At 53.3% G+C, this 14643-nt stretch overlaps 4 protein-coding genes across 4 annotated transcripts; 3 read left to right on the top strand and 1 right to left on the bottom strand.

The window, feature by feature from the left end:
* Nucleotides 1–38: 38 nt before the first annotated feature.
* V2A60_002457 (extracellular metalloproteinase) lies at nt 39–1886 on the top strand (the record flags this gene model as incomplete). The annotated part of the gene is made up of 1 exon (XM_083253808.1): nt 39–1886. The coding sequence occupies one exon, from the start codon at nt 39–41 to the stop codon at nt 1884–1886; it is 1848 nt and encodes a 615-aa protein (XP_083109934.1).
* Nucleotides 1887–3574: 1688 nt separating this feature from the next.
* V2A60_002456 (uncharacterized protein) lies at nt 3575–5608 on the top strand (the record flags this gene model as incomplete). The annotated part of the gene is made up of 3 exons (XM_083253807.1): nt 3575–3581; nt 3647–4398; nt 4454–5608. The coding sequence occupies 3 exons, from the start codon at nt 3575–3577 to the stop codon at nt 5606–5608; spliced, it is 1914 nt and encodes a 637-aa protein (XP_083109933.1).
* Nucleotides 5609–6194: 586 nt separating this feature from the next.
* On the bottom strand, nt 6195–8054 carry V2A60_002455 (uncharacterized protein; the record flags this gene model as incomplete). The annotated part of the gene is made up of 1 exon (XM_083253806.1): nt 6195–8054. The coding sequence occupies one exon, from the start codon at nt 8052–8054 to the stop codon at nt 6195–6197; it is 1860 nt and encodes a 619-aa protein (XP_083109932.1).
* A 2428-nt stretch (nt 8055–10482) lies between these two features.
* On the top strand, nt 10483–13830 carry V2A60_002454 (uncharacterized protein; the record flags this gene model as incomplete). Its single annotated transcript, XM_083253805.1, has 3 exons — nt 10483–10491; nt 10545–10986; nt 11087–13830. 3 exons carry the CDS (start codon nt 10483–10485, stop codon nt 13828–13830), a joined length of 3195 nt encoding a protein of 1064 aa, XP_083109931.1.
* Nucleotides 13831–14643: the final 813 nt, after the last annotated feature.

Raw genomic sequence — 14643 nt, 5'->3', positions numbered from 1 at the left:
GACTGTTTAAAAAGGGGATCGATATACGTGAATTCGCCATGCCGCATCGGTCTGATTATTCGCCAAATTACAGCAAAATTAAGAGCAAACGGCAACTTGAGGTAACTGGTAATTCTTTGCCTCTGGCTGCTGCGATTGCCTTTGTTAAACAGGCTGTCCCAAATGCCGATTTCCGCGTGGCCGAGGACCATTACACTAGCAGCAGCGGCGTTACCCACGTCAACTTCAAGCAGACACTTCACGGGATCGATGTTGACAACGCTGATCTGAAAGTGAATATTGCTCGTGATGGGGATGTGTTCTCTTTCAGCAACAGCTTCTTCGTCAGACAACTTCCCAGTTCAGATACCCTTGCGCAGACGGACCTTGTTGGCCCCATCGCTGCATTGAACGCCGTAGCCAAGATCCTCGGATTGTCCATTGACGTGTCGAACAGCACATTGGAGCCTCATCCAACCGATAATAGAACTTTTGTCGCCAAGTCAGTCTCGGGTGTTGACAGAGACCCGATCGTGAAGCTCGCATACGTCATTGATGGCAACGGTGAGCTCCAGCTTTCCTGGAGAGTCGAGACGGATACCACGCACAACTGGCTCCGCAGCTATATTGATGCCAGAACCAATGACAAGATGTATGGCGTCTACGACCACGTCTTTGGCTTCAGTAGCTCCTTCGGGGTTTTTCCTTGGGACGTCGCGGACCCCACCGACGGAAGCCGTGCCATTGTGCACGACCCTTGGGACCTGGAAGCTTCGCCATTTACCTGGTTCGGCGATGGCACGACAAACTACAGCACAACTTGGGGAAACAATGCCCACGCTCAGGCGGACTTTACCGGTACTGGCAGCAACCAGGTGAAGCCTGAAAGCGGTGCCAAGAACTTTGTTTATCCGTACTCGGACAAGCTCGAGCCGGAGCAGATGGTCAACGCATCGGTTACGCAGCTTTTCTACACCATCAATAAGTATCACGACCTGCTGTGGTATCTGGGTTTCAATGAGAAGGCGGGTAACTTTCAGACCAACAACGACGGTCGTGGTGGCAAAGGCGGCGATGCAGCCGTCCTCAACGCGCAGGATGGATTTGCTGAAAATGGCGCGGGCTTCGTCACATTTCCGGACGGCTCGCTCGGCCAGATGCGCTTGGGCGTCTGGAACTCTTCCTCGCCTAAACGTGATTCAGCATTCGACACGAGTGTGGTTCTGCACGAGTTTACTCACGGTGGTAAGCATTTGCTCCATTTCTGGCACCTTGCGCGCGGCGCGCGACTGACGAGTCTAGTATCCATGCGCATGACCGGCGGCCCAGCGAATACGGGTTGTCTGAGTGGTGTCGAGGCCGGTGGCATGGGCGAAGGCTGGTCCGACTTTATGGCCACTGCCATCCACACCAAGAAGCGCTACAGCAACGACAAGATTGTCTACTTTGGCCGGTGGATTTCCAACAAGCCGCAAGGCTACCGCAGATACCCCTACTCGACCAACATGACCGTGAACCCCCTCACCTACGCGTCCAACAATGGCGTCACCGAGGTCCACGACCTTGGTACCATGTGGGCGAGTGTCCTGTACGAGATGCTGTGGAACCTGATTGACAAGCACGGCAACACCGACGCCCAGCTTCCCAAGTTTGACGCCAAAGGCGTGCCCAGCGACGGGAAATATCTCGCCATGAAGCTTGTCATTGACTCGTTGGCGCTGCAGCCCTGCAACCCGAACATGGTGCAGTCCCGCGACGCCATTGTTGATGCGGACGTTGCACTGACAGGCGGCGCGAACAAATGCGAGCTTTGGAGGGCATTCGCCAAAAGAGGTCTCGGAAAAGGTGCCAAATTTGGCGATACCAGAAAGGAGGACTCTACTCTTCCCGCAGGAGTCTGCCGCTAAGTTCTGTCGAGAACTCTAATAGCAGCTCAGCGGTTCATAAAATACGATCTGTAGATATCGATGCAGTAGATGACTTCAAAGCTCCAACTTCAACTGCTGCGAGAGCTTGTCTCCTTCAGAATATGAAACTCACACCTTTGGAAGCCTCGTGTGCAGCGTTCATTGACGTTTCGCTCCTTCACATACTTGCTCGGCCTCCGCCTCCCTGATAACCCAACTGAGCGCCTCTGTGCATGGAAGAAACGGAACACGACTGCTCCATTTTGCGACTGGGCATTTCCGAAGACTGGGTATCTGCTTTACGGCCACCATGAAGACCGAGTATATCGCGCTCAGACTTCTTGCATCATTGACACTTGCTCCGACTGCATCCGCTTTCCGCCCCTGTGTGGGCATGCACCTTTGGAACGGATAGTCTTCTAATCAACTGAAAAGATGAATTTCGGGCAGGGCGGAATCTCAAATTGGATAACAAGTTCTCCACAAGAACAGAAACAGAGTGGTACAGCCGTCATCGATGAGAGATTTCGACCAGGTTGCCCCTGGTTAGTCTCACTAATATGCATCAAGTTCCTTGGAATGTTTCGGTCCCCTCTAGATGCAAATCGAACTACCAGTAAGGAGTCAAGGAGTATACTTTGGTTTTCCGCAAGCAGCTTAATAGTACGCTTTTCGGTCTGAGCAGATTTCTCAGGGCCTATCAGTAGTTGTTGTAAAGCAGTAACGCGCCGGTCCAGCCCGCCCACTAAAGCAGCAGTTTTCGTGAATATGAAGGCTTCCCTTTGAACTATCCCTGCTAGACTGAGTTCCTCATCGGTTTCACCAAAACGCACTGTTTCGGGGGTAGACCAAACCAGTGGCATCCTGGATATACTCAAGCTGGCAACATTCAAGAGCCGATATGGAGACTAGACAGCAAATCCCCCCGAAAAAGAGCCGGGCCAGCGCAGAAGCCCACAGCAGACAGTGAGCGGCCACGCCATGTCACGGTGTGTCGGGCAACAATGTCATCGATCCAGTAGCAAGCTTGTGGGCTTGTGATGAACAAGACAGAGAACAGCCAGCCAATGCACCAGTCGGACAAGAGGACCTAGCGAGCCCAATTCATTCTGAGAATTCTCTCGTGTCTGCCTGTCACGACAAGTGATGACTTCAACATGCAGCAATATCCTAGTACCAACTAGTTGGTGGGCCACACGGGAGCAACCGCAACCCCGCGCGAGACAGCGTCTTACACATGAGACAACTAGGAAATCCCAACTACACGGGACTCACGAGACTCTTTGTAGTTGGCTTAGCTTTCTTGTTCATAGCCTATGCCTCATATCTCGCAGAACATTTCTCTGTGCTTGGTGCCTCTGAAGTATGTGGCTGAGCACCGACAGTCGTGCGCAACTGCTAGCCACACCTCTGACGAGGGCTACTCACATCGAACTTTCTCCTGATCATGTTCAAAAAGCTTCAATCGCTCGCAATACAATTCAAGTTGGACTTTCCAGGTCACCTTCCCATAGCCAGAAGCCGCAGCGTATTTCCCACAATTCGCGGGGTACCCCAGACTGCCAATTGCGGTTCGGCTATATGCAACCGTCATAAGGCGTGGCGTTGTTCCTGAAATAGAAATCTTGCTTGCTGTTAAATTTTCCAATTTATTTTTCCCCTCTTCTACTTCAAATTCGCAATACATCATGCCTGGTGAGTTCCGCCTTGGATCCCTACTACTATTCGTTGTTGACTTATCCTCCTGGCAACAATTGCAGCTTCGGTAGCCCTCGCAGCTCCGGCGGTCGCCGGGGCGCTCGCCTACATCAACGCCAAAGCATCGATTGGAAACGACCTCGCCTTGGCAAAGTCCATAGCTCAAGGTCTTTTCACGACCGCTCTCAGAGAACGCACGCAGCGACTCAATCTATTCACCGACTTGGAGTACTGGGCGACTCGTCCCGACCATGCCGACCTACCCATCTTATTGTACGAAGGCAAGGCTTGGACGTACGCACAGCTATACGACGCTGTGCTTCGCTATGGGCACTGGTTGAAAACTGAGCTGGACATCAAGCCCAAGCAGATTGTTGCCATGTCTTACACGAACTCGGACATGTTTGTTGTGACATGGCTAGCGCTCTGGAGTATCGGCGCCACGCCGGCGTTTATCAATTTCCTTTTGACCGGAGAGGGTCTTGCACACTGCTTAAGGATATCTACAGCCACGATTTGCCTCGTTGATCCTGCTGTTAGCTCCAACGCTCAAAAGGTTGAGAGAGACGTCTCGCCAATGAAGATTATAGTTGTAACTCCTGCGATACGAAACTTGGCATTTAGCGGTCCAGCAGTTCGCTACCCGGACGAGGTTCGTCGAATAAATGATAGAAGAGACGTTGCGATCCTCATCTACACATCTGGTACCACAGGCTTCCCCAAGGCTGCCGTCATTTCTTGGGCAAAAATAATCCGGTTATGTATTGCGACTGGCAACATGCTCGGTCTTGGCAAGGGCCACACTCAGTTCACAGTCAGTATGGTGGCAACGCGCATGCATCCATCTAGTCTGCTGCTAACGTCCTCAGTCAATGCCATTCTATCACAGCTCCGGTTCCTTGGTCGGGTTTGCTTCGACCCTGTTCGCAGGCGGCACCCTTGCCTTCTGTCAAAAGTTCTCGAAGCAGACTTTTTGGAAGCAAGTTCGCGAAACAAAGGCGAACTCCATCGTGTATATCGGCGAAGTGCTGAGATACTTGCTCGACGCGCCCACGGAGTACGACCCCGTCACGGGCGAGAACCTCGACAAAAAGCACAGCGTCCGGGCACTGTACGGCGCCGGTCTTCGGGCTGACGTCTGGCCCCGGTTCAAGGAGAGGTTCGGCATCGATACCATTATCGAATTCTACGGCGCCACCGAGGGTGTGGTCGGAACGTGGAACGTGAGCCGCAACTCGCTGTCCGAGGGCGCCGTGGCTCGCGTCGGCTGGCTGCTGCGGACCCTGTTCTTTGACAGAGTCACCATCATCGTCCTCAACGACTGGGAGACGGACACGCCGCTGCGCGACGAGCGCGGCCTCTGCATCAGGGCGAAGCCGGGCGAGACTGGCGAGATGCTCACCAGGGTGCCGGCCGAGGACATCGAATCCGCCTTCCAGGGCTACTACAACAACGCCAAGGCGACCGAGGAGAAGATTGTCCGCGACGTGGTCGCAAAGGGCGACGCCTGGTTCCGGAGCGGAGACGCCCTCCGCTGGGACGGAGACGGGGACGGGCTGCTCTTCTTCAGCGATCGCCTCGGCGACACGTTCCGGTGGAAGGGCGAGAACGTGTCCACCACCGAGGTGGGCAACGCCATGGGCAGGCACCCCTGCGTCGCAGAGGCAAACGTGTACGGGGTCGAGCTGCCGCACCACGACGGCCGCGCCGGCTGCGCCGCGACGGCCTTTCGCGGCGGGACGCCCACCGGCGAGGAGCTGCGGAGCCTCGCCGAGCACCTCCGCGGCTGCCTGCCGCGGTATGCGGTGCCGTTGTTCCTGCGCCGCGTCGACGGCGTCGGCAACGCCTCGACAACGACGGGCACGTGCAAGCAGCAAAAGGTCGCCCTTCGAAAGGCCGGTGTCAATCCCGTCGGTGAGAGCGGCGAGGACGACGTCATCCTGTACTGGCTCAAAGGCGGCACATATGTGCCATTCGGTAAAGCAGAATGGCAGCGAATGCAGGGTGGCAAGGTGAAACTCTAAGTAGGGGGAATACTAGAAAAGGCGGCACGGCGGCATATCAGTGATTATTGATCATCCTGCTAGCTTCTTGACCTTTTTTGCTTTTCGCTGAGGTGCTACTGCTCATAAAACAAGACATAGCGGCTGGTGCTGACAAAACAAACTGAACCTCACATCATTCCGGACCGCCATGGAGTATAGCATTGCCACGTCCAAACCCTTATCGCTTATTCATGTTGTTTTGGGAACAGTGGTTCGCTGAACAAAACAGAGATGGACAGCATCTTTTATCAGTATGAGTGGTGGACACAGACAGATTGCAGTATTGTTGGGCTGAGGATGCATCTCCTTGTTCTCGTGCCGGACTCGCCGAACGTGCAGGAGCACACTGTGTATCAGAATTTGTATAATGACCGATAATTCAATGCTATGGAACAGTGTGATAGTCTATTTTGTGAGTTTATCCATGTTTGTAATGAACAGCGTGACGCCATCACCAAGATCCAAACGGCGAGTGCTGATTACTAGACGCTTCAAAGTGACGCTTTCTTTTTTGGGGGAGTACCCTCGATTGAATCCAGTCTCAATTCCTCCGGGCGAGGCGGCCCTATTCACCTTCGCAGATATACGGTGCCCATGGATGCTCCCTTCCTCGACAATGGGCCCCCAGTTGTCGGCAGTATTCGCAGATGAGGAATTCCCCGTCGTCACAGATCGTACAGGCTCTGCTGTCTCGGCCGTGTATGTTGCACTGCCCACAAACATCGCACCAGCAATTTGTATCGGAAAATGTGATCCATTCAGTGGGATAATAATTAAGTTCCGTGGTCGGCGTCAGATTGTGAGTTTTGCAGTATTCCCTCAGTATGCGGAGCGTTAGAATGTTGCCACTACGGGTTGCCCAAAGGTAAACGGAGCGTCCAAGCTCATCCTTGTCTTTGTGAACCTCTTCTGGATGAAGACGCGGCAGAAGTGCCGCCACGATATCCGTCTGGCCGTTGCGCACCGCCATGGAGAGGGCCGTTGAGCCCCACGTGTCGCGACAGCTTAGGTTCACAGGGTATCTGTCTAGCAGTGTAGTAACAACATTGACATAACCGCGCATGCAGGCGTGAATGAGGGCAGTCCGGTCGTCCGTGTCGGAGAAGTTGACGTTGCCACCGGAAGCGTGCAGCAGCGGCTCGATGACCTTGTCGTGGCCTTCGTGCGCAGCAGTGATCAGCGGAGTCCAACCCGCAGCATTTTGGACAGTTGCACTGGCCCCATACCCAAGAAGTAGCTGCACGAAATCTGCCCTGAGTGATCTGGTGGCTCTCATCAGCGGCGTCTCCCCCTTGTCGGTTCGTACATCGACGCGAGCGCCGTGGAGCAAGAGTTTCTTGGCGATTTCCAAGTGACCTTTGTCAATTGCGTTGACAATGGTGTTCCTGCCGACATCTCTGCAGCCATCTGGCAACGCGCCATATTCCAGCAGGACATCAACGACGCTCATCTTGCCGTTGTAGGTCGCGAGATTAAGCGCTGACCACTCGTTTGCAATTGCAAATGAATGGTCCGCCCCGTGTTTGAGAAGCGTTGTCACAATTTCTTCATTCCCAATATCAGCGGCAAGACAAAGCGGTGACCAACCAGCACTAGTGACAGCATTCACGTCAGCGCCCTTTTCGAGGAGACATTGGATCACCGGCATGGACTCAGCCTCAACCGCAAGAGCTAGGGGCGTATAACCTCGCTCTTGGCGAATCTCAATATTTGCATTGTGCTTTAGCAGAAGCTCGGCAAGTGTTAGGTTGCCGTATTTTGCCGCGGAATGCAGAGGCACCCAGCCGCCATACGCAGGAATATCAGGGTCTGCGCCAGCCTCAAGCAAGACCTGAGACACGGATGGGTAGCAGCTCCGGGAGGCTGCCTTTAGAGCAGTCGATCCATTGATGCTCTGTGTATCCAGGGGTACTCCGTGGCGAATGAGAGCTTGGGCAGCCTCGCAGGAGTCGAAGCTCGCGGCGATACTGAGAGGGGTCCAACCCTCAAGGCCAGAAGCGGCACCATCTACGCCGTGTTGTAGGAGAGCCTGAACAACACCGACGGCGTTGCTCCTGCAAGCGTAAAACATGGGTGTCCAGTCGGAGTCGTCGCAGTGAGTAGCATCGATGCCGTCAAGCGTCAGCAAGTAGCGGACCATCTCCGTCCGCTTATTCATGGCTGCGTAGTGCAGCAAATCCAGAGAGGGTTCGGTGATGTTTGTGCCTGCCGCCGCACAGTGTTTAAGAGTGCCTATAGACCCATTTCCAGCAGCCCACCTCGCCGCTGACCATCCCCTTGAAGTGTCGTTGACGCGGTATAGGGATCTATTGGAAGGCGTGTACAGGTAGTGACATGTCTGAGCCAGGGCGTTGGTGTCCCACGGGTTGAGATAGTCCAGAATGTTGACGATGAGCTCGGTAGGCAGTTCGTCAAGTTTCCCCATGCTGATGACTTTGAAAGTTGGCCGTTTGGATTAGATGGTGAGCGAGAAGCCGGGAAGAAGGCGGCCGGAGCCCGGAGCGGCGCGTCGGCGAGTATTTATTTGTTTGGAATGGCGATTCGTGCGACACAGTGGCTCTTGTAGCGGATACGACTATTCAATGAGTACCGCAGCTTCTAGCCGGGTTCAGATGTCGTGACACAGCTCGTGGGGAGGCACTGGACATGTAGTGTAGCGTGCAGGCGGGACAGAGACGGAGGCTACCAGTACACGAGACAGCTCCGAGAGGCAGTATGAGTGGTGCATGCGGGCCTGCAAGTAACCAATATTATAACCTGGCTGCAGTAATGTTATGATAGAGTATGGAATGGCGGGTACCCGGTGTGTGGGTAGGCTGGCGTAATTAATAGAGGTTGGTCGATGCATCATGTTGGCAGCGTCTGTCGAGGTCAGGAAGCAAGGAGCCGACACAGTGTGTCTACAGTGTTCCTGCGCACAGTGTCGCTCAGCAGATGCGCGTAAGCTCGGGTAAGCGCTGATGGGTTCCCCGGCCATGGCGAGAGGCCAAGGAGCGTAGATGATGTTCTGCGATGACGCTAAAGGTAAAAGTATTACAGGGCGAGATTTTGGTGTCGTTTTAGTCATTTGAGCCTCTCCAGGTCGTTTACTCTATCGAGTATCGCCTACTTTTTTTCGGTGGTGCTAACTCTATTATTACAGCCGGCTGGTGCCGCCCCGTCCAACGCCACCAGGGTAACATGCCAAGGGTTGCCACGAGTTTATGCTAATTTCACTGCTTCCGTCTCGTTTATCTCTTTTGATATGCGAGACTCTAGGTCGAGAGGAGGGGAAAACGTGGCTTCCGGCCTGCAATGGGCTGCAGCCGCACCGCTGGCGGACACAACCATCTGCTGGTGGCCAGTCACTACAAGACAAGGTAGCTAACAGATCCGAATCCCCATTGGGAACCCAGATAGCGCTCTGCGACACAATTTTCTAGCTTCTTCAGAGAAACGACTTATAGAATTTGCTCAGGTACGGATAGCGAGTCGAGCGCTAGACTGATGCCTCGTCACAGCTCCTACCCTAGACATGTATCTCAATATATGGTCTTTGTTCGAACCTGTGGCCACTGCGAGTTTCGAATATTTAATGTTTGACACCATTGATGTGAAGATCCACACAAATTCCCAATTCCCCCACCGCCACCACCTTGAAGTGCGGCATGTGTATGCGAGCCACAGAGCCTTCTTGTTAGTCGTCTCCCAAAGACGGGTGGGTGCATGCAGGCAGCAGCCATCCCGGACAACAAACTCTTAACAAATGCGGCTCGATGGAGAAAGAATGCTGTGTTCACTGACACAAATTCACAAAATTTTATCCTGTGCATGTTTATCCGCAATAGGTTCATGCCGAATATATGGGAACAACTCGCTTCGCCCATCTGCCGACAGTTGCTCCAGACCAAAAACAAAATTCAAGCTATGCCACATCGTATTTGAAAAAGAAGGAGAATAATTTCTTTCGTGAAACTTGATGTTTGCGCCTAATTCGGCACCCGAACTTGCACAATCAGAGGCTATAGTCGAACAAGGTCGGACAAAAGGTGGTGAGGGCCAGGGAGGTTGCTGCGTTATACAACAGAGAACTCGGTACTCTACACCGACTTGGGAATTTCATCGGGCACGAAATAGTTCTGATATCATGCTCTAGAATGCATCATATTCTGACGGAGAGCCGCAGTCACGGCCAGGAATTTGCCTCCGATGGAGATCAAATCACCATAAGTTGCTTTGCGGAGGAGCCCTCGACTCCGAAGCCTCTGCTGCGCTAGGAAAAGTAGCCATGACCGCAGATTGATCGTACACATGTTTGCAAGTTTACTAGCCGTGGAACACTGAGTCTTTGAAGATCTTCCAGGTGATTGATCTGTCCAAGCTGCCCGCCCACGGTGGCTGAAGAATGGGTGTGGCTCAGCAACTGGCCAGATAGATTGACAACGATTTCGAGGCTTCAAAATACAAAAAGCAGAAACAAGGAGAAAAGAAAAAAAACAGGTTTCCAACTAAATAATTTCTTTTCATTTCAGTATTCTCCCCTGATTGTTGTACCATCTGTTCGAATCAATTAGCTCTCAAACGCATCAATGCCATGCCTGCATATACTAAGTACAGCATTGCACAGCCACGCCTGCCAGCCACAGATCACCGCTTGACTAGGCTAGCCAGTGACGACAGCCTGGCAAGCTCCTGGATGTCCACAGCATCACCTTTCCGGCGCTACTCAATCGCCGCCACTGCTGCAATTTTTGGCAAAGCAACCCCCTAGTCTTTCTGGAAACAATCGCGTGCGCTTCCAAACTAAACCGACATAAACGACGGTCATGCGCACAGCCTTTCTACAGTAGTCGGAACCCAGGTGACCAGACGCCATGTTCCAGGTATGGGATCCCATGCGACAGCAGGACGGCCACCCGAGGCTGACAACCATCAGAGGATAAGAGGCGCAATCGACCGCACTATAGCGGAGGAACAGGCGCGTCAAAGAGGCGATGATGCGCCCATATCCAGATCTGCTTCCAATTCGTCTAGGCAAGGACCAAATGCGGCGCGCAGATCCCGCCCGAGCAACGGCAACACCGATGGTGTAGAGACGCCCCCGAACCCCGATCCCGCCGTATTCGAGGCCGCATTTGTCATTGACGATAGTGACGAGCCAAGTCGCGCCGGCACTCCGAAACCGCCGGTGCCCGAGAAAGATGCTCCCACCGCTATGGAGGGTGCAGCCGACGAGCGCAATACGATTACCGACGCAAAAGGCGAAACGCGCGAGAGCATGGAAAAGCCTAAAAATACAGCCAGCTCGATCGCGAGTTCCGCCACTTTGGCTGCTTCGCAATCGTCGTCGACCGAGCTGCCGCCAGAGATCAAGCAACGTTTGAGGAAGCTTGAGAAGCTTGAGGCTACATACCCAGGCAGGTGCCATTGCAACACAGACAAGCGCATTCTACCTATTAACATATTGACACAATCTAGAGCTCTTGCGGTCATATCGAGTAGCACATAAGCGAGCAACCTCCGTCGAGCCATTTGAAAAGGCGCTGCGGGAAAATACACCTCTAACCTCCATTTCAGACCCCGATGCTATGATCGAATATCTCAACCAATTGAACCAACGAGGAGGCATGGTCATGGACGAGCTGAAAAGAGTCACTGCTGAGAAAGATGAGACGAAGAAGAAGCAACTTGAGGCCGAGGAGTCACTCAAGATCGCCAAGAAGGAACTCGAAGAGCTGCGGGCAGAGCACAAAATCTCCGCTGCAAAGGATGCTGGCTCCCCCAGCCCTACGAAACAGGAAGCTGGTGACGACTTTTTTTCCTACGAAGATGAGATTCCTCAGCTTCAGGCAGAGGTTGAAGCCAAGACCAAAGAAATCGGAAGACTACAGTCAGAGGTGTCCAAACTAAAGGATGATTTGTCCGCTGCGCAAGAGAACAGTGCTGGTCTTGCTGCTAGCTTGGAAAAGGCTACCAAGGAATTGGGGGAGTCGGGCGACGGTCGCAAGGATCAAGAGAAGCTGCAAAGGGACCTTGATCATCGAGCCAAGGAAGTCAACGAGCTCACTGGCAAGTTGAAAACAGCTGAAAATGAGTTGAAGAACCTGCAAGACACCTCCAAGAAAGATGACGATGCCAGGGCTGCAAAGATCAAGGATGTCGAGGCCTCTCAGGTTGCGGCTGAAAAGCGCGTCAAAGATCTAGACACGGAGCTTACCAAGTCAAAGAATGCTGCCAACATCTCGAAGAGCCTGATTGATAGCCTCAAATCGCAGGTTGAAAAGTTGACTGCAGAAAAATCTGAAAAGCAGACAAAGATTGAAGAGTTGACAAAGAAGGTCGAACAACGCTTATCTGAAACATCGGCGGTTGGCACCCCAGATTCAACGGCTAAGCCGGGTGTCACTACTGGCGCATCGGGCGGCGCCAAAAAGAAGAACAAGAAGAAGAAGGGCAAAGGTGGTGGTGCTGCAGCCCAAAGTGCTGTTGATGAGGACAACGAGAGCAAAGCAAGCGAATCGACCAAGGAAGATTCCGGCGTTGATGCTAGTGCTCTGCAGGCTGAGATCGACCAGCTCAGGGAAGAAATCAAGCAGAAAGATGCCGAAATCGAGCGCTTGACCAAAAAGCGAAAGTCGGAAGAGGATCTACAAGAGGAGATTGAGACGCTCCGGGACAACCTGGTCAATATTGGGCAAGATCATGTTGAAGACAAGGAGAAGCTCAAAGTTCTTGAGAAAGAGAAGAATGACTTGACGGCAGAAACTGAAGAGCTTCAGGCCAGACTCAAGTCGTCAACTTGCAACTCGGAGGAAAGTGAGCAGATCCGTGGCGAGATGGCCAGTTTGCAAAATGAGCATGACAACCTTAAAATACAGTTTGGCACGCTGCAGTCAGATCTGGGCGCTGCTCAACAGCTAGCCCAAACAAGATTCAAAGATCTCAGTGAGCTCAAAGAAGTCTTGCAAAAAGCCCAGCCAGAGCTTAAGAGCCTACGACAGGAATCCGCCACACTCAAGACAACAAAGGAGGAACTCGCTAACAAGGTGAAGGAGCTGAAGGAAATGGAGAAGAAGGAAAAGGCACTACAGAAGGAGATCTCCACAGCCCAGCAACTCGCCGCTGATCGCGCCACCGAGATTAAGAATCTCAAGGAAAAGCTGAGCTCGGAAGCCAGCGCGAAGCAAAAGCTTGAGGAGACTCAGCGCGTGTCTGGTCGAGACTTGCGTCGTGCCGAGGCCAGCAGGGTTGAACTGAGCGCCAAGGCGGAAAAGGCAGAGGCCGAGCTTCAGAAGCTGCAAGAAGAAGCCAAGAAGTTACGACCTCGTGTCAAGGAGCTCGAGGAGCAGATGCACAAAGTGAAGCGTGAGAAGTTGGCAGTCCAAGAAGATGCCGACTTCAAGGCGCGGCAATATACCAATGCACAGGCTCTGCTCAGCAGCATGCGCGACCAGACAACCGAGATGTCAGTTCAGCTCAAGGAATGCAAGTCGCAAGCAGAAGCCGTAGAGGAGGAGCTTGCCGAGGTGCAGAAGCTGTTGCAGGAGAGAACGCGCGAGGGCGAGACGATGCGCAGACTGCTGTCCGACGTTGACGAGCGAGCCGACGGCAAGGTGCGTGAGATGCGCACGCGCATGGAGGCGGCCATTGAAGAGCGTGAGCGCATCGAAGACGAGTCGAGCACCCAGGCACGCAAGCGGTCGCGCGAGGCGGAAGAGCTCAAGCAGAAGCTGCGCGAGGTTGAGCGTGAGATGAAGAACATGACGCAGGAGCGCGACGACCTGGACGAACAGTCCAAGGAGTGGCGGCGGCGGCGCGACGAGCTCGAGGCCATTGAGGAGCGGGCGTCGGCCGAGGCGGAAGAGATGCGCACCACGGCATCGCAGCTGCGCAGCGCGCTGGATGCCTCGGAGAGCCAGGTCCGCGACGGCGAGAAGCAGCGCGCCGACCTGCGCAAGATGCTCGACGACTCGCGCCAGCGCTACGAGAAGATTGCCAAGGACCTCAAGGCGGCGCAGTCGAAGCTGGTGTCGAGCCCGAGCAGGACATCGATGGACTCGAACCGCAGCGGCTCCCTCAACGGGTCCGGCGGCGGCGGCGGCGGCGGCGCCGACACGGCCTATCTCAAGACCATTCTGCTGCAGTTCCTGGAGCAAAAGGACGGGCGCCTGCGCGCCCAGCTTGTGCCTGTCCTGGGCAAGCTGCTCAAGTTTGACAAGTAAGTGACGCCGAAACCACTACACTCCAACACGCCGTAGGCGAGAGACATTTTGCTGACATTTTTTTTTTGCTCCCCCCTCTCCCAGGTCCGAAGAAGAGAAGTGGAGCAAAGCGGTTCAGCATCTGGAAGTGCGATGAGTTATTTGCGAGCATTTTGAGAAGGGGGGTACACTGCATGTATCATAAACAGGGCTCTGTTTGGGTTTGTTGAGTTTTTTTTTTTTTTGATCGGAATGACGGGGGTTGGAGGAGTTGGTTCGCCGACTACAAAGTGGGATGTGGAGTGAGAGGGAGGGAGGAGGATGTGAGTGTCTGGGGCAATGTTTTGTACAAAAAAGTAGCTTTTACTAGACATGAAAAAAAAAAAAAATTATACTGCGAGCTAGTGTTGTATTTAGATCAAGCTGTATTACTTTGAACATGCATGGCGAAATATTGCTCTACATGCTGGTGCTCGGATTGCGTGGTGCTTGACTTACGCTCGATTTCGGAAGAGGGATCAAAGTCGTTGCTGTCTTTGTTTTGGCTTCTTGCTCCATCCTGACCAGTTCGTTGAAAAAGAGGCATCTTTCATTGGCAGAATACGCCTGCATCCTTTCTAAATCACCTTTGTCAAGGTGGGTGGGTGGGCAGCCAGGCGAGGACAACAGGACGGACGGGTGGGTGTGTGTGTGGTGATATCCCTAGAACTAGAGTAGAGACGTTGCCCTGTTGTAGGTATGACTACCGTCAAGATTGAATAATTGCACTTTTATTCGATTTTCATCTGCATAATCTATTGTTGTCAATGCTCCAGACTCTTACTCGTTTATTGT

Source organism: Cordyceps javanica, chromosome 1 (genome assembly GCF_051103115.1).
Source record: "Cordyceps javanica chromosome 1, complete sequence".
Lineage (NCBI taxonomy): Eukaryota > Fungi > Ascomycota > Sordariomycetes > Hypocreales > Cordycipitaceae > Cordyceps > Cordyceps javanica.
Note: the sequence above shows the minus strand (reverse complement) of the source record. Positions and strands in the feature narration are given on the sequence as shown.